We start from the raw sequence: 21,265 nt of genomic DNA on the forward strand, positions 1-21,265 counted from the left end.
TTGTATTTATAGTATCTAATATGCCACACTCAGTTTTATTTTTTTCCTATTCCTTGAACTCACCACTTACCTTTGCTCTTAACTTTTCCAGTTACTCTTTGGTTTCTTTCATATTGCATAATGGAACCAGAATTTTTTTTTATCATAATTGTTTTTTTCCCTTCAGTATTTTCCCCAAATAACATGAACAAAAATAGATACAGAAACAAAATAATGATGTGCTTATTTTTGTGCTTATTTGTATATCTGATTTGTAAAGGATGAACAATTCTGTAGCATGTATTTCAGTATAGTACATTAGTTTTCCTGTGAGGTATAAGGTTAGGCATACAGAATACAGGCATTTTTTAGCAAATTATATATACTATTATCCTAAGACATTTTGATTATATTTCTTCTAACTCTACATTTTCTGCTTATCTTATTTGCATAAAGTGATTTGCACACATTTTAAGATTTAGTTTTCCAATTTTGCTATGTTTTCTACTAAAATAGATAGCAGTTATGTTGTACTTACTAAATATACTTAGGTATTGGAGATGAATAGCAGTAGTTACCACCAGATTATATAGAAATTGTTGTATTACAAAGAAGAGGAGTTTCGGGGCATTCAGATAATGAGTTGAGAATTGAGATTGCCTCTCTGATGATATATACAGTAAGGGGAAAAGCCAAAGATGACTCCAGGAATTTGGTGTAACAAACTGAGGTAGGGAACATGAGAAAATGAGGTGGGTTTAAGAAGGGAAGATAAATTGATATTAAATGTTATTTTTGAGGTATCACTAAGAGGTCTAAGAAATTATGGGTATTATGCATATGGTACTCTTGAGAGAGAGAGACCTTAGTTCTATGTGTAAATTTGCCATCAACTTGGAGAGAGAAATTAAAGTAACAGATACCAGCTAGGGAAAACCAAAAGAAAAAGATTTAAAGTTGAAAAAGAAATGATCAATTACCACACACATCAGTTAGGAAATTAGTTTAAAAAAAAAAGAGGGAAGATGTTATGATAGCAAATTGTGTAGTGGACAAGGCTAGGGGCAAGGAATAAATAAGAGTGAGCAAATGGATACAAAATGCTGACAACTCTTAAGTTTAAGAACATAGGGGAAAAATATGAAGAGAATACGGGGTGGAGAGTGTTTTTTTGGACAATTCGGATTATGGAGGCTAATAAAGTTGGAATCTGTACTCCAAAGGGATTGGGATGAGCTCCAGAATTTAAGGGAAGGTATTAGATTTAGAGAAGAAGAGGTTACTACTTTGTAGTGAATGTTATGGAAAGTTATGGCTATTGATCTTGCTAGACATTGGAGAACCATTTGGTGGTTAATATTCATCCTTTAAAGCACTACACTAGGTAATTTGCCGAGACTGTAAATCAGAGCATATGTAGGTTGAATAGGTATGAAATATTTGATTAGGGGAAATAAAGGCATTGTTTTGAGAGTTCAGTGAAGAATGATGCTGGTCTATTTAGATTAAGCTTTTTCTAAATAAAAAGTTTTGATCTGATGTCATGGTTCACCCATCCAAGTTATTCTCAAGGTGAAAATTGGGAGGATTATGGTTTGAGGTTAAGTGCTAGGCAAAGAGTTATTGATTGAGATCCCATCTCAGTAAGTTGGGCATGGTGGTGCATGCCTGTGATCCCAGCTATGCAGAAAGCCATAGGCCATCTTACACAAAAACATGAGGCTGAAAATTAATTCAGGTGTCAGATGTTAGTTACTTGGGTAGTGGATATCAGAAGGATCACAGGTTGAGCCAACCCAGGAAGCGAAGTTCATGAGACCTCCTCTCCTCAGATGGGTGACTGTGATGACACCTGCCTGACATCCTAGCTATGTGGGAGGCTGAGATGGGGAGGCACTCTGTTCCAAGCTAGCTTAGACAGAAAAGTCTGCAAGATTTCACCTCAGCAGAAGAAGTTGGGTGTGGTGATGTGTCCAAGAAGCCCAAATAGGCAGATTATGGTTCAGGCAAGAAGTGAGATCTCAGAAATAACCATTGTAAAGAAAGGGCTGGAGGTGTGGCTCAGCTGTAGAGGGCCTGCCTAACAAGGTAAGGCCCTGAGTTCAACCCCCCCCCCCAATACCATTAAAAACAGAATAATAATAACTAAAGGAAATTATAAGCCTAGAGGCCAGGGCTCAAGTGATATAGTACTTGCTTAGTAAGTGTAATCCCCCAAATTTAAACTCTAGTACCATGAAGCAAAATGTTTAGCAGAAGAAGGTGCTTTGGGGTTCAAACCCAGGACCTTGCACATGGTTTAGCAAGAACCTTACTACTGAGCTGACTCCAGTAACTTCTTTAATTATGCCATACACCCTCCTGTGTAGCTAGAATAATAGATGTGCACCACTGTAACCAGTTTAAGACTCCTATAATCCTATTTGCTGGGCATCAGTAGCTCTTGTATATAATCTTAGCTACTCAGGATGCAGAGATCAGAAAGATCAGGCAGGCCCAGGCAAAAAGTTTGTAAGACCCCTGTCTCAACTAGTATCTGTCATCCCAGCAATTGTGGAAAGCATGAAAGAATTGCTTTCTGGGCCAGCCTAGGCAGAAAGCAAGACCCTATCTCAAAAATGGTCAGAGAAACAGGATGGAAGTGTTCCTCAAGCACAGGCACCTATCTAGCAAGCATGGAACTTTGTAAAACCAGGGGAGGAAAAAAATATGAGCTCTTCCCAACTTTTTGCCCTAGCTTGATTCAAACAGATCCTCCCAAACTGTCATTTGTGTAGCTGGGATCATAGAAGTGTAGGGATAGTGGCAGAACAGTAAGTTAAGAGAGCTGAGGGTAATAGGAAGAGAGTAATTTGAAATGGAGTATGTATGGCATGTAAGTTGAGGGAGTGCATGGGAGTAGGATACATTCTGTGAACTCTAGATCTAAGAACCCCAAGCAGTAGAATTAAATTGTAACTACCAGAATGTTATGTTCCAAATAGGATGGATGATGAGTGCATGTGGATAGGTGTCTTGAATACTGAATAGAACAGTAGAGCTCAGGTTGAGTATAAGTGGTTAAGGTTTGGCCTTGAGGGAAGGAGTTGGGTAAAGGTTGCTTGTTGAAGGTGAAGGACGAGTAAATTATGATGTCACACAATTAAATTGCATTTCAGATGGCATTGAAATCATCTAGGATGATGACAGGTCTTGAGATGGAGAAGAAATAAGGACATGAATCTTTGATAAAGGGAGGGAGGGAGGTAATCAACAGAATAGTAAATAAGCATAAGGAAGAATAGATAATTCTATAGCTGATTAGCCAAGGTTTGTGAAGTATAGTAATCTGGAGCATTAGGGTACTGATATTTCCATCGTCAAATGATGTGCTTAGCGTAGGAGAATAGGCCAAATCCACTTAGGAAGCACCACAGGGAAGAGCCCAAGTTTTAATAAGTTGAGGTGATGACTGAAATACTTAGCAAAGAAGTTGAAGATTAGGAGAGCTAATTTATAGTAGAATGAGGATTTCAAGGAGCACAGTAAAAAATGGTAGGAGAAAAGAACAAAAACATCTGAGCAGCATGGTGACGATAGTGTGGGGGGAAGACCCAGGACAGGAGCAGTGGTGAAATGCTTGAGAAGTCTCCCACTCTCCCCCAGCACTGCTACCCCCAACTGGTGAGGCTCTCAGAACCTCAGTATTTCATTAGTCAGATGATTCTTAGATTTTGCTCAACTTAGTGTTCTATAGCTAATAGTTCAGAATTAATAAATGGCAGTGCTTTTAAACACTTAGGCATGAGGGCTGACAAAGTATAAGGAAGTACTTGGGTCTCTCTCTCTCTCTCTCTCTCTCTCTCTCTCTCTCTCTCTCTCTCTCTCTCTCTGTATGTGTATTTTTTTTTTTTTTAGAGTTTGAACTCAGGGCCTTACACTTGGGCAGGCACTAAGACTTGAGGCATGCCTGTATCCCTTTTTGCTTTGTTTTTCAAGCCTAGGTTTTTTCAAGCCTTGTTTTTTGTTGCCTAGGTTGGCTTGGAAAATGATCCTCCTTACACTTCTTGCCTTTTCAAGTAGATAAGATTACAGGTATGAATCACAGGTGCCCAAAGCAAGACATTTTGCAGAGACTTGATAACCCTGTAGTGGTAAACAGCTGCTACCTGTTCATGTTTTGGTAGGCCAATGGTGAACTTCAACCATTGAGAACATGAATTAATGATAGCAGCTGCCTAATGGGTTTGTAGGTTGCTTGATTTGTCACTCATCCACATACTATTTTCAGTTCACAATCAGAATACAGAAGGTGCCTTGCTGACCTTTTAGAACTATTGGTGAGAAAAGCATTAACCAATCACAAATTATTTATTATACTCAAACTATGATATGTAATCTGATAAAAGAACTCCATATGGGCTCATCATAAGAACTTTCAAAGGGCCCATTTACACCTACCTAGGAAGAATTTAAAAATGATGCATCATAAGTATGTAATTCTTACATGTATACATTAGTAAGAGCTTTCTTTTGTTTTTATAATGTAACATTTTGCATATTCATTTTTAAATGTACTTTTGAGTTTCCTCACTGAAGTGTTATGAATACTAAGGTTTAGTATTTTAGTTAAAATATTTTTAGTGAGCAAAATATACTAAGAGCACTTTTGGGTAGTTATTGGTTGGACTTATGATGGTGAGTAGTTAGTCTAATAAAAAGCATGAACTTTAAAATATTTAAGCAGATAGAAAGGGTAGAGAGATAGCTCAGTGGTAGAGTGTGTGCCTGTCGTTATTATAAAGACCCTGGTCCTATCCTAGCACTGCAATCCATCCATCAGTCAAAGCAAACAGTAAAGAGACTTTTTAACTAGGAGGCTATTAGGAAATAGCCTTAACTGTATTTAAGGTAGAGTCTGACTTGTTAATAAAGGGATTGGTTATATATACTTTTAAAAAGTGACATTGTTTTGCAATGTTCCATCTGTACCCACCACAGTCCCGAACCAATACTAATCTAGAAGCATTTTTCAAGTAAAAATAACTGAAAACATAAGAATTACGTTAAAATTAGTGAGGATTTATTTAGTACCTCATAGAGGTTCAACACAGATTGAAAATATACGTGCCATAAAGAATAGATATAACTAAATATAATGTCACAAAATAAGTAAATTAACTTTGAGAATTTTATAAACCTGAGCCTTTTCCTCACCTCGAGTGAATGTTGTAGCAATCTGTTTGAGTTTGGGTGATTTTAATATTAGGAATTCTCTCTTAAGGACCTACTCTTTAAGGTCAGAGCAATAGTTCCTGAAGAAATCTGAAGTAATATGTCCTCATTGTACGTCTTCAGAAAGAAATACATTGAGATGAAATAATTATATTGCTCAGATATAGTCATTGTTAATATTTTAGAATGTACTCTAGTTTTTAATTTATATATCTATTTTATGAGTAATAGAAATGAATATTGTACTAAATTTGAATCATTCTTCATATTGTGTATAAACTTGAAAGTATTTGTAGGAATATATTAAATAATGTAAACGTTTCCATCTACCACATGATTTTTTTTCATACCTAGTAATCTTTAGTATGGATATAATTTAAGCATTCAATTTGCTGTTAGAACCTTTGAGCATCCCAATATTTAGTTTATAAATGATGCTAATTTATTAGTCACTACATTTGCATTTATTTTTACATGTCAAGTGTTTTCTCTAGTTACTAGAAATAAGGAGTAAATGAATACAAACATTTTAAAGAATTTTGACAGTTTCTTTTTCCAAAATTATTTATTGTCAAAGTGATGTATAGAGGGGTTATAGTTTCACACATAAGGCAGTGAGTACATTTCAAACTTGTTAACCTCCTCCCTCATTTTTCTCCCACCTTCCCTCTCTCCAACTCTCCCCCCCCCCATCTACCTGCCAAGTTGTACAGTTGGTTTACAGCATATTGTCTTGTAAGTATTGCTGTTGGGTTGGTTTGCCTTTTACCCTTTGTCTTATTTCTTAAATATTCTTCCAGACATTATACACTTGGCACTTTAAACAAATCCTTTGCTGGTTTGGTAGATGGTACGAGCATAGTTTTGATTTTTATTGTTAGTGAATATGAATATATTCAACATTTACTAGGTATTTGTCTTTTGTGAATTGCATATTCATATCTTTTGCCTATTTTTAAATGTAAGGTGTTCTTTTTTTCAGATCTTATTGTTCTTTATATAGGATGCAAATGTGTATTAGTTTTCCCTCAATTTTCTAAAGTTTTATTTTATATTTTAGTGGACATTTTCATTTTTCACAAAGGAAAGTCTTTACCTTTTTTGTTACTTACTGTTTCATTTTTATATTTAATTCTGACCTATTTTATTTAAAACTGATTTTGGATTCTGGTTGAGGTAATTTGTCTCATGTGTCTTTTTGCTGGTGGAGTTGTTTTTCTTATTTCCATCACACTGACTTAGGCCTTTAGTTTCAGGCAACCGCAGTCTGGAAGCCCGGGACATTATGAGTAGTCTTTGCTAAATTGGTTGTCCCTGGTCAATTGGGCAACTGTAGACTGGGTGTTAGTGCCATCTAGTGTTGATGGGAAACAAGCCAGTTGGTTACTTGTAATTGATCATCTGGAGTAAATTCACTTGGGCAGAGTTTAGTGGGCAGTAGGTATCTTACAAATAACTTTAAAGGTGAATTTATAAGCACATTTGAATTTTGATGTCTTCTACCTGTTTGAACAAATGCTAGAGTCAAGCTGTCATTTAAGATTTTAAATAATCATAAAGGTTTTTCCTTTAATGAAAATGAACTTTAACGAAGACTTAAAAGGTAGATTTATTGAGAGCCTAGTGACCAAACTTTGAGTTTACAAATGTTTTGGACCTTTGGGAATAGCTTTGTATTTTAGGCTTTAATATACTAAGTTAGTATTTTCATTGACCAGGACCACTCTTAATTTTTTTCTCTATGGAATTTAACATTGATTGTTTATGAAACCAAATCTAGGTGCTAAAAATATTCAAGCTTTGATATTTTATGTTGTATTGTCATTTTTCTAAATTAAAGCTTTCATTTCTTAAGATTTAATTCAGTAATGTTGTGCTGTCATCTAGACCATAGAGGGCATTATATTACAACATACGGCAGGGTTGAAAATTTGTTCAGTACCTCTCAGTAGTGAAACATTGCTTAATTTTGTTCCTCTCTATAGCTCAGAGCTTTGAAAAAAGTATAAGGCTGGTATAGCTATAATTGTTCCATATTAATTAAGAGACTCCTGTCCTCTATTGCTAGACATGGAAATAATGATTGCAGTTGTCAAGATCAGCATGCAAGCAGTTTTTAACTTAGAAAGTAGCACTTTTGATATATGTGATTGTGTCTTTCCCATCTTATGTCCCTTGTGTCAATAACCATTGCAGAGACAAAGCAAAACAAAACCAAGTTCTTGCCGACTACCAGAGTAGAAGTGGGAAACAAATGGGAAAAGAAAAAATACCGTAGGAGATCTGGACTGACATTTGTCTTGCCTACTGTTGTCTCTTCTAAAATACAGTTCTCTGCTGTCTGAAATTCTACCAGTTAGGTACAAGCTTAGGAAATACACATGCTCGTATGAAATTTTCTGAAAGAGTTATAGAGAGAAGATTTTAAAAATTCTTTGGTAAGAATTGATGTAATCTTCCTGCTTACATAATTATGCACAGTAAGAAAATGAACATTTTGATTTGGGATGTCGGAAGAGAGACATGGAAAGCAGGTAATTACAGAACATCGCATCTGGTGGCAAGAGGTTGGGGGTACATTTGGGAAGACCTTTGTCATGTTTGGGAGAAGACCCTAGGGATAAGGACCTTGAGGATTGGGAAGCTGCTGATAGCAACTATGAACTGTGAACTTTTAAAAGTTCTGTCTATGGCTGGCTCATGCCTGTAATCCTAGTTACTCAGGGGGCTGAGATCTGAGGATGGCAGTTCAAAGCCAGCCAGGAAAGTCTGTGATACTCATCTCCAATTAACCCATAGAAAACTGGTCTTGCGTGAAAAAGCTCAGGGACAGTACCCAGGCCATGAGTTCAAGCTCCATGGCCGACCTCCCTCCCATTATGTCCATCAAGTTTTTTCAAATTTAAGTATTCTGCTTAGCTAACCAAACTTAATAGTTGTGAAGATCTAGTTATCACTAACATGGTTGAAATGCTTATAGAACTTAAAGCCTTCTATTTTGACTTTTTAATCTCTCTGGGGGAGATTATGCCTAATGTTCAAATGAGTGAATTACATGTAATGCAGATTCTTAGGACTCTTAAATGTCAAAAACATCTTCAACTAGATTCTTAAGACTGTTGAGTAAAAAACAAAACAAAACATTTTAAACTCACTAAAACTGTGAATTAAGTATAAATGCTAATTGCTTTCATATTATCAGAAAATCTTTTTTTTTCTCTCCTTCTATTGGAGTAGTAGTCTCTAACTTGAAGTGTTTTACGGGTATGTCAGTCTCATGCTAGGTTTTATTGACCTTCAAGTTTTTTTTTCTCTCTCACTTTACTAATTTTGGCAATGCTGGGATTAGAGCCCAAACTCCTGAGCATGCTAGTCCAGCATTCTACCACTGATTTATACTCCCAGCCCCTGGCCCAGTTTTGAAGGACTTGTTACTAGAAAGCACTATATTGAAGTATTTTGTAGTTAGTAAATACTGTGGAAATGAGGCCACATGTTTTATTTTGGTAATAGCATTATCATATCACCTTATGAAAGGGATCAATGAATTAATGTTAAATGTTAACTCAAACTGAATTTAAGAGTTATCTGGACTTTCCTTTATTTAAAATTGGAGGAAGAGAGAGGGAAAAAAAATGAGTCACTGCAATTAGTCCACTTCTGATGTTCAGGTTTTCTCAGGGTTTTGCAGCCCAAGATTTACAGCAAGTTTTGGAAAATGTTTCCTGTTTCAGTGCAGCCTTGCAAAGTTTTCTGCCTAGGCAGGTGTTAGCACCGGGTAAACCAGTTGTGGCACATGAGACATGAGATTCTGCATTGGAATGTAGAACTGAACAAAAATTGTAGAAATGTTGTAACTTAGTTTTATGTTTATCAAAAATTTTATTTGCTCTTATGTCATTTTTCCAAGGCAAAAGATAAAATTATAACAGGGAGATTTGTTCCTGACTCAGGGACCTACTTACAGTGTCTGCAGTGGTATTTATTTAACATTTAACATATATATATATATATATACATATATATATAAACATTTAACATTGGAAGACTGGGAATGCTGAGCTGGAACCAATACAATTAAGTGTATATTTGAAAATTTTTGGATTTCCATGCTTGCAAAAGAAACAATATTAGGAAGTTAAGATTATTGAAATTTAAGAATTTTCTGAAATAATTTTATGCTGATTCTCTGCTCATACCTCGATACTGTAAAATGTTGAGTGTTTTAAGCCTTAATAAATTTAAAAGTAAGAATTTCAGCCTTTTTCAAGCTCTTATCCTTCTTGGATCAGTCCATTTTTACCTTCGTAGGTAACTATTAAAGTTTCAATTGAAATAATAATTTAAAAAAAGAACCTGCAGCATAGTCATCTGTCCAAAGAAAAGCAAAGAGACGAATGAAAGGAAAGGGAAGAACTGCAAATAGGTCTACCTACATTTCAGTATATTCAGTAGCACTGTTTGAAAAAACAACCCTCTTAGCCATTTTGTTAGCTTGCCCCTGCCTTTACAAAGGCGGATCCATTTGGTATGAGAGAGAAGCAAATGACGAGAACAATAACCAGATAGAAGGAGGGCATTAATGCCTGAGTATTAGTAGCCTAGTTACAGAGTGCACTGCGTCAGATTGCTCCACACCCAGAAGACAAGTCAGGTGACTTCAGTCCTGCTGCAGTTGTGCAGCAGAGCAGACTGCAGACCTGGGTTGAGGAAACAGCTATTTCATGTATCGGGGAGTAGATTTTTTACAGTCACAGTTTTTCTGTTGGAATGCATAATTGATCATTGCAGCTGGAGGGCAGATTGTGACAAGAGATGGACGGTCAGAAGAAAAACTGGAAGGACAAGGGTATGTCTGCTTTCTGTTCTTGAGTTTTTATATCTAGTCAAAGACATATTACTACAGATTAGTGTTGTAGTTTTGATGTATTTTGGATCAAAAGTGAAGACCGGGAAGGGTTTAAGGCTAAAAGATTAAAACAGCTATCTCATATGGTTTTATAATTGGTTGTGTGCTAGAAAATGTGATGCCGTTCTTTTTCACTGGTGTTTGGTTTAGTCTTGTTTAGGTCTTATTTTATAACCTTGCATATTGTAAATAGTTAAGTTTTAACAGATTTCATTTGCTGGTCATTTGGTGTGGTAAATATATATATATATATATATATATATATATATATATATAGTATTCCATGATGACGTTATTTGTGACTATTTTTAAAAGACTTATTTAGGTAGTTGAAATTCTATCCAAAGATTTGTGTAGGTAGCAAGATAGCTGTGTGTGCAATATAAAGCTTTTCTTCTTTGGTAGTCTAACTTAAACCTTTAAAATATTACCAACTGCCTCTTCATTTTCTGTATCTTGAAATTGTTCAAATATATACATATTCTTAAATGCATACTTACATTTAAATCACTTACCTTTGTTCTTCTAATAACCAATCAGTGATCTTGATTCCCTTTTCCTCCCCCTTGAAAGCTCAGATCCTTTCAAATCTCTGTGGATCGTTGTGTAAGAATTTAAGCCTGGAAGTGGTCAAAGGTTGACTGTAATAAATATTTTTAACTGTATTTTATTATGTATATGGTTTAAATACCATTTTTAAATGAGGAAGATGGTAGACTAAATATCTAAAAATTTAGGATAAGTTGTCTTAAAAATATTAGAACTATTTTTAAGTAGCCCAAATAGGTATTATATGTAAGCAAGTTATTTTTGTTGTTTTTTTATTACATTTTTTTTCTGGCTATACTCAAATTTTAAAATTATTCTAAAATACTTTAAGTTTTTATAACAGAATTGTTAGCAAGATGAGGATGTCTCCAAAAGCACCATCTAAAAGCTAATTCCAGTAACTGACACAGTGTCCCTTTAAAACAATTACTCCACCAAGAAATATAGGGAAAAGGTTAAGGTTGAAACATTGAGAGATCTTAAATTCAGTTTAAAGAACAGAAAACAATTGCTGCTTTGGATTTTCCCCCTTTATGATTCTTTTTGTATGTGAACTCAAGAAGAATATTTTTATTTCTTTATCCTTCTAGGTGCTAATGTTCACAGTGAAAAATTAGTTGATACACTAGTTTTTGATAAGATGATACAGTAAATATAGGTTTTAAACATAGCCAAAAAAGTCACATTAGGGCCCATTCTATAACTTCTAAGGTTTTACATTAAGAATTTAAATGTTAGACTATTGAATAAAATGCTGAGTTCTTTATTTGCTAAAGTAAATTAGGAATATTTAAGTCAGGAGAAATTAAGGTCTGATATAGTCCATATTTTACCAGAAATTGTACCCAAATTTACTCTTGATACTGTGTGGAGCCTTACTTTGTATGTAAATGGAATGGCTCAATACTTTTTATTGCTTGTTTTGGCCTTGTTGGTGAATAAAACTAACTTTACTTTTTTTTCTGATTAAGTTGTATTTTAGTGTTTGCTTTATCAGCAGCTAATTTTAGTGTTATAGACTGCCGAGTAAGACTTAAATTTGCAAGTTACCAAAGAATTGCCATGGGATAAATTTGTTCTTTTTTTTTTTTTTTTTGAAAAGTATGTGACAATGTAAGAAGACAATGTAGGGTTTTATGTAAATATAAAAGGATATTCAGGCTCATTCCCCCTCCCCGCCATTTTTTCATTCTTCCTCCACAAACACTATCCCTAAGTATAATAGAAGAGAAATGCTTTTATTTCAATGACTTAGGAAAAGGTGAAGTATGCATGCATGTGTGTGTGTGACTTTATTATTTGCTTATTGGATATTTGATCTTTTAGTCTAAGACCAGTATTAACAATTTGCATTTTCTGTATAGTCTTCATATTTTCTATCATTCCTTAGCACACACACACACACACTTATAGTAATTGAAATCTTTTTAGTGTTTGAATATGAAAACTTGGATTAAAACAATCAAAGATACAGATAAACTAAGCAGGGTGGGAGAATGATATAACCACTAAAAAGATGTAAAGTCAGTAGAACTTTCTAGATACAACAGAAAAATAGGACAGAAGTTGAAAGAAATAATTGGTGTGGTCAAAGAATATAGATTTGTAAGATTTAGGTCAAGTTTCCACAACTTTCTATGTGCATGATAATCACTAGTACAACATAAAAATATAGATTCCTATCATCTTAACCTACTGAATCAGATTTTTCAGGGCCTGGTAGTGTGGTGTAAATCATTTCATAATCTGATGTAATTCATTTTGTAACAAGGCAAATTTGAAAAACAGTAATCTAGAATTTGAAGCTTCTATTATGTTTTAATTTGATTTTGGACAGAGTAACCTGCCCTTTTAGAATTCTTTAGTTTCCTCTTTTCTGTGATTTGTAGGGTTTATTTTGAGGTCTTCTGGTTTATGAGTAGATACTTTGGACCAGTTTGTAGAAGACATTGGGGTTGGAATTTTATCCCAAGCCTTTGGGAGTTTTATAGTAGAGAGTAATAGGAAGTTTGCTACTACTTAGGGATGTTGTATAAGACACCTTTTGGAGAATCAAGAGAGGAAGGCTATTTAGTTAGGATGCTTGTAGTTGTGTCATATTTTAAAATGACAACCCTGAACTTGACCTAAAATAGGGTGTGAAAAGGAAGTCTGATCTGAGAAACTCAGGGATGGAACCCTTGACCTTTGGCATAGATGTGCAGGGCTAGGGTGAGGGAGCGACTCAAAGAACAGCATGACGTTTCACTCAGAAGGAAATGTGGTTGGCAACCACAAGTGGTTTAGTGTTAAGAGAAACAAGAGTTAAGGTAGGTAGGAACATGCCACATTAAGATCTGGCACTTGAAAATGAGGGAAGAAGATCTCTGAAGTTTGGAGAAAAGATAGGTTTGATGGTAGAGAATTGGGAATCAGTGCAAAATAAGGTAGATGAATACTATGCAGAAATTTAATTATACCTCAAGATGGCTTGGCTTTGGGTGACATATCTAGGGGCCTTCTGCCTTGCACAGATTCTGTGGTAGTTCTTGAATGTTGCTTGGAAGCCACTTTCACTTTCTTTGAAAGCTAACATTTGCCGAGTATGTGACTCACAGGTGAATGCCCGCACTGATACTCAGGTAGAAAGAAGTAGAGGTCCTGGTACTTGAAATGCATGATTTCTTCTTGAGAATGCAAAAAATGTCTGAGAAACGAACTTTGACATAAACCACCAGTTTTGAGTGTTACTGATTGGAGGAAGACTCCTCCTTTTAATTCTGAACTTAGTTGAATAGCCCAGTGTTCAGATATTCATGAGGTATTTCTTACAGATTTTAGTTTAGTAGTGTAGCAATATATATATATGTATATAATATATATATATATATATATATATATCAGAAAATTTAGAAGCTGTGTAGAAGAGCAAACCTATCAGTTCACAGGGAGAGATTGGGAATACATTTTTAAAAGCGTGTATGTATTTACATCATTTTATGTGTTAGTATTTAAATATGGAAATGCCTCAAGTATAATGCTAAAATGAATATAATTGAATCAAACCTTTGTTCTAATCCAGGACTATTTCAAAATTTCTAGGGTATAGTATTTATTTAGGCCTCTGATGCATGTTGCAAAACTGCCCTCCAGAAAGACTGCAAATTGTTATGAGCAATAAATGAATGTCTTTCATGGAGCCAGTGCTAAGATGTAACAGTGTCTTGTGTATTGCTAATTTTTTAAAACCATTTCCAAGTTAGCTATTTTGTCAGTTTTAAGTAAATCACTTTATGAGAACCAGGTTTATATTAAGAAAAGAAAAAAAATAACAGGTGTGCACACCTTTTCTATGTATGTAGAAAAGTTAGGATTAAGAGTCTTCTAAGGGTGAGTACTTGGTAGTATGTTTTTGTTTTTCTTTATTTTCCCCAAACTGGATATTCCTGATTTTTTGCCAGGATTTGAAGTGATCTTTCCACCTAAATTTGAAGTGTCACTGCCAAGTTAAAATAAATCTTCCTAAAGTTCAGTTCTTTTTTAAGTTAAATTCATGCTGCCAGCCAGGACTTTTATGTTATCCTCTCAACATGAGACCCAGTGGAGGCTACATTGAAGGACTTGTTCTCTAAACATGCCTGCTACAGCATTTGCTCATGTTTTCTTTTCTGCTTAAAATGATCTTCCCATTTTGTTTGCCCAAGTTGTATTAAAGATTCCTCAGATAGGAGTGATTCATATTTGTTGTAACTCCCATCAGTAGGTTTTCAGTGTGGGCCTTCTAATACAGCAATTTATATGTATCTTGACTCTTTCTAGCCTATAAATTCCTTGAAGGCAGAAATAGTAGTTTCATTGCTAGTCTCATACTTGGGTCTGCACAATTCTGAAAAAAATGAGAAGCTGAGACCTCCGAGTTCAGGTTTACTCCTGCTTTAAATTCTACATGTACATTTTTGAAAAATAGTAAGTTTTTTTTCCTAGTGGAAAAAAGTTAGAAAAGGGATTCCCTTAAAGGAAAAATTAAGTTATTTTAGCCACTTATATGAATTCAGGAATTTTTGATTATATCCTCAGACAAGGCATTTTTTTTCTCTCAAATTTTTATTATCAAACTGACGTACAGAAAGGTTACAGTATCATACGTTGGGCACTGGATACATTTCTTGTACTGTTTGTTGCCTAGACAAGGCATTTTTTATAGTCATTTATTCCGACTATCTCATTTTGCAGATAAGGAAACAACAATAACAAAAAACCTAAAAAGAATTATTTGTTCAGGACCACTTAACTGGTGGCATGAGACCCTTTCTGCTTTATGATTTGTATTTGTGCATGAATAACCAAAGATAGAAAAATAGAAGAAGCTGAAATAGGGGAGCTAAAACGACCCATGTTTTGATGTTGTATCTATGCAGTCTAAATCTGGCATCTTATTGGGCCTGATGTAATTTTCTTTTCATGTGGGCCTCTGCAATGAAAGAGAGCACTACTCAATTACAACAGCCATGGGAGAGGGTAGATGTGGTTAAGCCTGGTGGGAACTCCCTGGACTGGGTATAATTTCTTTTAGCTTTCAAAGATTGGATTACATGCTTGAATATAGGAAGAATGTTTAAGCAATGAATAGAATTCTTACTTTTTCTTGATATCCTTCGGCTTCCTTTTTATGTATGCACTTGATCCCATCTATTGCTAGAATTTGGGATAAGGATGTTAAAATTTAACCTACCCTTGCAGCAGTGTTGCGATCATATTTTCAGTTTTCTCTTCCTTCTCAAAAAGGTTGATGTTTGTAACTATATATGTATTCTGCTTCATGGCTTTCACTTCTTAGACCTGTATGGGGTTTGATAGATACTACAATACTGTTGTCTTTCTTCAACTACTGTATTATCACTCCTATAATTTCATTTTCTATAGCATTTACTTTAGAAGGTCAAACAAATGTAACCAAAAACCTATCAAATGTTAATAATACCATTGCAAGAATTGGTACTGCAATTTAAAAATTTTAAGATCTGTACAAGTAAAGACAATATTGAGGGCTGGGAATATGGCCTAGTGGTGGAATGCTTGCCTCGTACACATGAAGCTCTGGGTTCGATTCCTCAGCACCACATATGTACAAAAGGCCAGAAGAGGCACCTGTGGCTCAAGTGTCAGAGTGCTAGCCTTGAGCAAAAGAAGCTAGGGGGCTGGGAATATGGCCTAGTGGCAAGAGTACTTGCCTCGTATACATGAAGCCCTGGGTTCGATTCCCCAGCATCACATATATAGAAAACAGCCAGAAGTGACGCTGTGGCTCAAGTGGCAGAGTGCTAGCCTTGAGCAAAAAGAAGACAGGGACAGTGCTCAGGCCCTGAGTCCAAGCCCCAGGACTGGCAAAAAAAAAAAAAAAAAAAGATGTACTTGCCTTACATATGAAACTGTAACCCCCTGTACTCCACTTTGACAATAAAGAAGAAAAATGTGTAGTGCTGAGAAAAAAGAATTCTTAAGAAGAAGAAGAAGAAGAAGAAGAAGAAGAAGAAGAAGAAGAAGAAGAAGAAGAAGAAGAAGAAGAAGCAGCTAGGGATAGTGCTCAGACCCTGAGTTCAATCCTCAGGACTGGCAAAAAAAAAAAAAAAAAAAAGACAATATTGAGATTGAGTATGTAGATACCACATATTATTTTCCCTCGAAAATGATATTAAACGTGTAGATTTTCCTGTGAAGGGGAAATTAACATGGTTTAGAAAAGTGGGAAATTAGGATTCCTTTCTGCTCTGATCTCTACTGAAATACCACATGAAAGAAATAATAGGTAATTTCTTTTAAATTATATTTTTATAATTTAAAGTAGTTGTACCAAGGGGTTACCATTCAACATGTCAGTTTATGAGTGTACCTGTACCAGCACTTGAATTTGGCCTTGTGGTTTCACTTGGCTTTTTCACTCAGAGCTAGAGCTCTACCACTATAGCTATGCCTCTCTTTCTGGTTTTTGCTGATTAATTGAAAATTTGTTAGCCTGAGCTGGCTTTGAACCTTGATCCTCAAATCTCAGTGTCTTGAATAGTTAAGATTATAGGCTTTTGAAACACTGGCACCCAGCTAGTGATTTTACTAGTGATTTTAATGATAAGTGAGGTATATTGATGATAATTGAATCCTACTATTTTATTAAAATGAGTAGCATTCACAGGAGACAACAAATAACCATAGCTTGTTTTTACTTGCCTGTAATATTTAAGCATTTTGAACTTTAGGGGAGAACATGACTGAATGGACCCAAATTTCATACTAAATAATGAGGGGAGGTTGATTTAGAACTTTGTCTTAAAACATTAAATTAAGAATTTAACTTTGGGAGTATAGCTTTTTGTCACAAAATTATACAGTAAGACAGCACAGCATCTTTTACTGTTGTATTTCATAGTGAATTGTATACATTAATGGACTCTTTATGTAAAATGTTGAAAAGTTTCATTTACTTTCTTAGGGCTTTTAGTCTCTAAAGAACTGCCAGTTTTATGGGGAAGTTAGTTGTTTAACATCACTCAAAACCATTGTTAAAGAAGTTTTCATTTTGTAGTTGATCTGTTTTTGTTTTGTTTTGCTTTTTGGTGCTGGTCCTGGGACTTGAACTCAGGGCCTGGGTGTGCTGTATCTGAATCTTTTTTGCTTTGGGCTAGTACTCTACCACTTCTGGCTTTTTGGTGGTTAATTGGAGATGCTGGTGTCACAGACTTTCCTGCGTAGGCTGGCTTTGAACCTTCATCTTCCAGTGCCTGTCTGATCTCTGTTGACCTCTGTTATTTTATGTGGGAAGGTATTTAGGTGGTGAGGGAGGCTGGATGGTGAGGTTAAAAATAATATGTTTGGATTTATGAGGTTGGTTATGTAGTATTATTTATGATGACATGCTTTCCTCTGCTGCTTTATGATTTCAGCACTTATGTTACTTTATAACTCCTAACATTTTAAAACTTGGATGAGAGAATTCTGTTGTACTACCATTTAAATAAGTTGTATAAGTTATTTAAGCAAGTTGCATAAGCTCCTGCCTGTAATTGTAGCTACTCTGGAGGCTGAGATCTGAGGATGGTGGTTCTAAGCCAGCCTGGGCAGAAAAGTCTCCATGGGATTTTTTTGGGGGGCCAGTCCTGGGCCTTGGACTTAGGGCCTGAGCACCATCCCTGGCTTCTTCCCGCTCAAGGCTAGCACTCTGCCACCTGAGCCAAAGCGCCCCTTCTGGCCATTTTCCATATAGGTGATGCTGGGGAATTGAACCGAGAGCTTCATGTGTAGGAGGCAGGCACTCTTGCCACTAGGCCATATTCCCAGCCCCTCCATGGGATTCTTATCTCCAATTAACCACTCAAAAACTGGAGTTGGAGCTGTGGATCAAAGTGGTAGAGCACTAGCTTTGAGCTAAAGTGCCCAGCTGAGCTCAAGCCCCATTGTTCCCTCCCCCACCTCCAAAAAAAGTTCTCTAGTAAGAGAACTTATCTAATCATATAGTACATAGTTATACTCTTAATACATTTTCAGTATCGAGGGCAATTAAATTGCTTCTAAGAAATACAATTTACAGAATGTGGCTTACTTTATTATTGAATCTATTATTGGAATTTATTGATTTCATTTAACCTTGTTCATGGTTATGTATAAAACATAGCCTCACTAAGGATAAGCAGATTACTAAATAATTAGAAAAGGCAAGTAAAAAGTTTTCCTTGATTTTTACCCCCCCCTTGTTTATGGTGGTTGATCAAAGTGCTGTAACGTGAGAAGTAATGAAGGAAAGATTAAGTGATGAGAGATCAGGACTTGAAATTCTATATGTGTCTTTTAAAAACTAGTTCCAGGAAGAGGAGATAAGGCAGAGAGATGTTGCTGTGCCAAGTATTTAGCTGAGATACTAAGTAGTAAATGGCATGTTTCAAAGGCAAACTGATTTTAAAAAGAAAAGTAGCTCTTTTAAACATTGCATTTAATATTTGAATTCCCTGCATGACTTTGTTATCTTCATTTTGGCAAGCATTTCCATATGTGAAATTTTCGTTCTGCTTCAAATAACTTTTTAGATGGGCATAATTTTTTTTTATACTAACTTTACACATGGGAAACTAGGTTGAGTGATCTGCTCAGGTTACACTGGTGGTAAATTAGAAGGAATAAGACTCAAGCTCCTTTTACTGTTTTTGTGGAAAGAGCTAAGCACCCTGCCTTATGCAGATCCCTTTTCTGGACTTTCACCTGTCATCTATCTGTGAGATGAATGCTTACTGTGTGAGGAAAAAGGGTACTATGTACTAAATCATCACCTCTGAATTCCAGTCACTTTTCCTGACAGTTGCTGATAATAATCTATATGTAATTACTTATTAAAATATTTAATTTCTAAAACAGCATGGTGGTGAAAACTGAAATTGTAATGTTCGAATCTGTGTGTATGTTTCCTGTTTAACTGCCTTTTTCATTCTTCACATGACTTTACAAAACAGAACTTAACTATTTACTTTCCTTAACTATTTTCATTCCTTGTTTTTCCAGTATTTTTTAGGACTAGCTAGTTCAACAGTTTTCCCCTATATAATAGACTAAACTTGAAAGCCAGGTTCAGAGTATTCTTTTTTTTTTTTTTTTTTTTTGCCCGTCTTGGGGCTTGAATTCAAGGCCTGAGCACTGTCCCTGGCTTCTTTTTGCTCAAGGCTAGCACTCTACCACTTGAGCCACAGCGCCACGTCGGGCCTTTTCTAATATATGTGGTGCTTCATGTATACGAGGGCTTCATGTATACGAGGCGAGCACTTTACCACTAGGTCATAGTCTCAGCCACTGGGTTCAGAGTATTCAAAGAGCTTTCATAAGGTTTTGGTCTAAGGCAGAATGTAATAAGCATGACTGCTGCATGTAAGGCATGTGGGCTAGCACTATTTTTAGCTATGGCAGATGACAGTTTGTGATTTCCAAATGTAGGCGACTCTTCTTACTTTGCAATGCACCAGAAAATTTTATTTGAAAGAAAAGACTGTAGTTTGAGTTATTTTAATTTTAGTTTGATAAGGATGTTATACTGTGCTCTCATCGTTTCTATACATAAACATTATAAAGATTTTTGTAATTTTTACTTGGAAAACAAATGAGCAAGAACTTCAAGGAATAACTCTTCATTAAAATTGATTGTAGTTGGGTACTAGTAGTTCACGCTTGTAACCCTAGCTACTTCAGTAGCTAAGATCTGATTATCACAATTCGAAGCCATCCCAGGCAGGAAAAAGCCTGTGAGACTTTTGTTGTTGTGTTTTGTTGTTGTTGTGTTGTTGTTGTTGTGTTTTTGGTTTGTCGGTTCTGGGGCTTGACCTCAGGGCATGAGCATATCCCCTGAGCTTTTCTGCTCAATGTTAGTGCTCTACCACTGTGAGCCACAAAGCTACTTCCAGATTTCGGGTGGTTAATTGGAGATAGGAGTCTCATGGACTTGCCTGTAAGGGCTGGCTTTGAATTGTGATCCTCATATCTCAGCCTCTTGAGTAGCTAGGATTACAGGTATGAGCCATGGACACCCGCCTGCCTACCACTGAGACTCTTCTCTCCAGTTAACTACCAGAAAGTCAGAAATAGAGCTGTGGCTTCAAGTGGTAGAGTGCTATTCTTGAACAAAAATAGCTCTGAGATGATGCCCAGTCCCTGAGTTCAAGCCCTAAGATGGACATCAAAACCAAACCAAACAGCAAACCCCACAACTATTTTTTTTTTCTCTTTTTGGTGCTGGTATGGGGCTTGAACTATGCCTCAGACTCTTAATTCAGCTTTTTTGCCCTATCACTGGAGCCACACTTCCAGTCTGGCTTTTTTTTTTTTTAAATCAACAAACTAATTTATGACTACAGTGCATCTTGATCAGTGTCACCCCTTCCATCATTCTTCCCCATCTTTCACAGTTCCATCCTTACACTCAAGTCAGTCTGGCAGTTTTGCTGTTAAGTGAAGATGGAAACTTGGCTAGTCTTAAACCTCAGTCCTCCAGCTATCAGCCAGTCTCCTGAGTAGGTAGGATTATACCTGTAACCTTAGTTCTTAATTTAGAGTCTACTTCATAAATAGAATGAAAGTTAATTACTGGGGAATCCAAATTTAGCATTTTGGTGACCTTATAAATTCTTCGTGATGTTCTTTATGTTTAAATTTGAAAATATTGTGGTCTGTAGGTAAGATGTTTCTCTTCCTACCAATAATAGTGTGGCCCATATTTATAGTGTAGCAAACTAATGAAGCAAGTAGAATGTAATAAGGAAAAGCATTCATCAATTTTTAGAGTCTGATAAAGGGTGGCATATCTGGGGCTGGGAATGTGGCTTAATGATAGAGTGCCTGCCACATGCATGAAGTTCTGGGTTCGATTCCTCAGCACCACATATGCAGTAAAAGCCCGAAGTGGTGCTGTGGCTCAATAGGTAGAGTGCTAGCCTTGAGCCAGGGACAGTGCTCTGGCCCTGAGTCCCAAGCCCCAGCACTGGCAAAACAACAACAACCAAAAAAGGGTGACACATCTATAGGACATTGTCTGTAGAACATAGCAGCTTTGTAAATTATCTGGAAGCGTTGACTTCTGTTATTTTAATAACATCTAAAAATAGTTGAAAA

The 21,265-nt window shown here is 35.9% G+C and overlaps 1 protein-coding gene across 4 annotated transcripts in view; it reads left to right on the forward strand.

The window, feature by feature from the left end:
- Positions 1 to 21,265, forward strand: part of Rtn4 (reticulon 4) — a 59,971-nt gene that overhangs the window by 19,855 nt on the left and 18,851 nt on the right. Inside the window, exon 1 of one of the 4 annotated variants that reach the window (XM_048352926.1) lies at positions 9,719 to 10,042. The exons of the other annotated variants lie outside the window; for them this stretch is intronic. Coding sequence (XP_048208883.1) covers positions 10,009 to 10,042 — 34 coding nt within the window. The 5' untranslated portion in view covers positions 9,719 to 10,008. Of the gene's footprint in view, positions 1 to 9,718; positions 10,043 to 21,265 lie in introns of those variants that run through there. 4 annotated transcript variants of the gene reach the window in all.

The sequence above is a fragment of the Perognathus longimembris genome, chromosome 8, assembly GCF_023159225.1.
Source record: "Perognathus longimembris pacificus isolate PPM17 chromosome 8, ASM2315922v1, whole genome shotgun sequence".
In the NCBI taxonomy this organism is placed as follows: domain Eukaryota; kingdom Metazoa; phylum Chordata; class Mammalia; order Rodentia; family Heteromyidae; genus Perognathus; species Perognathus longimembris.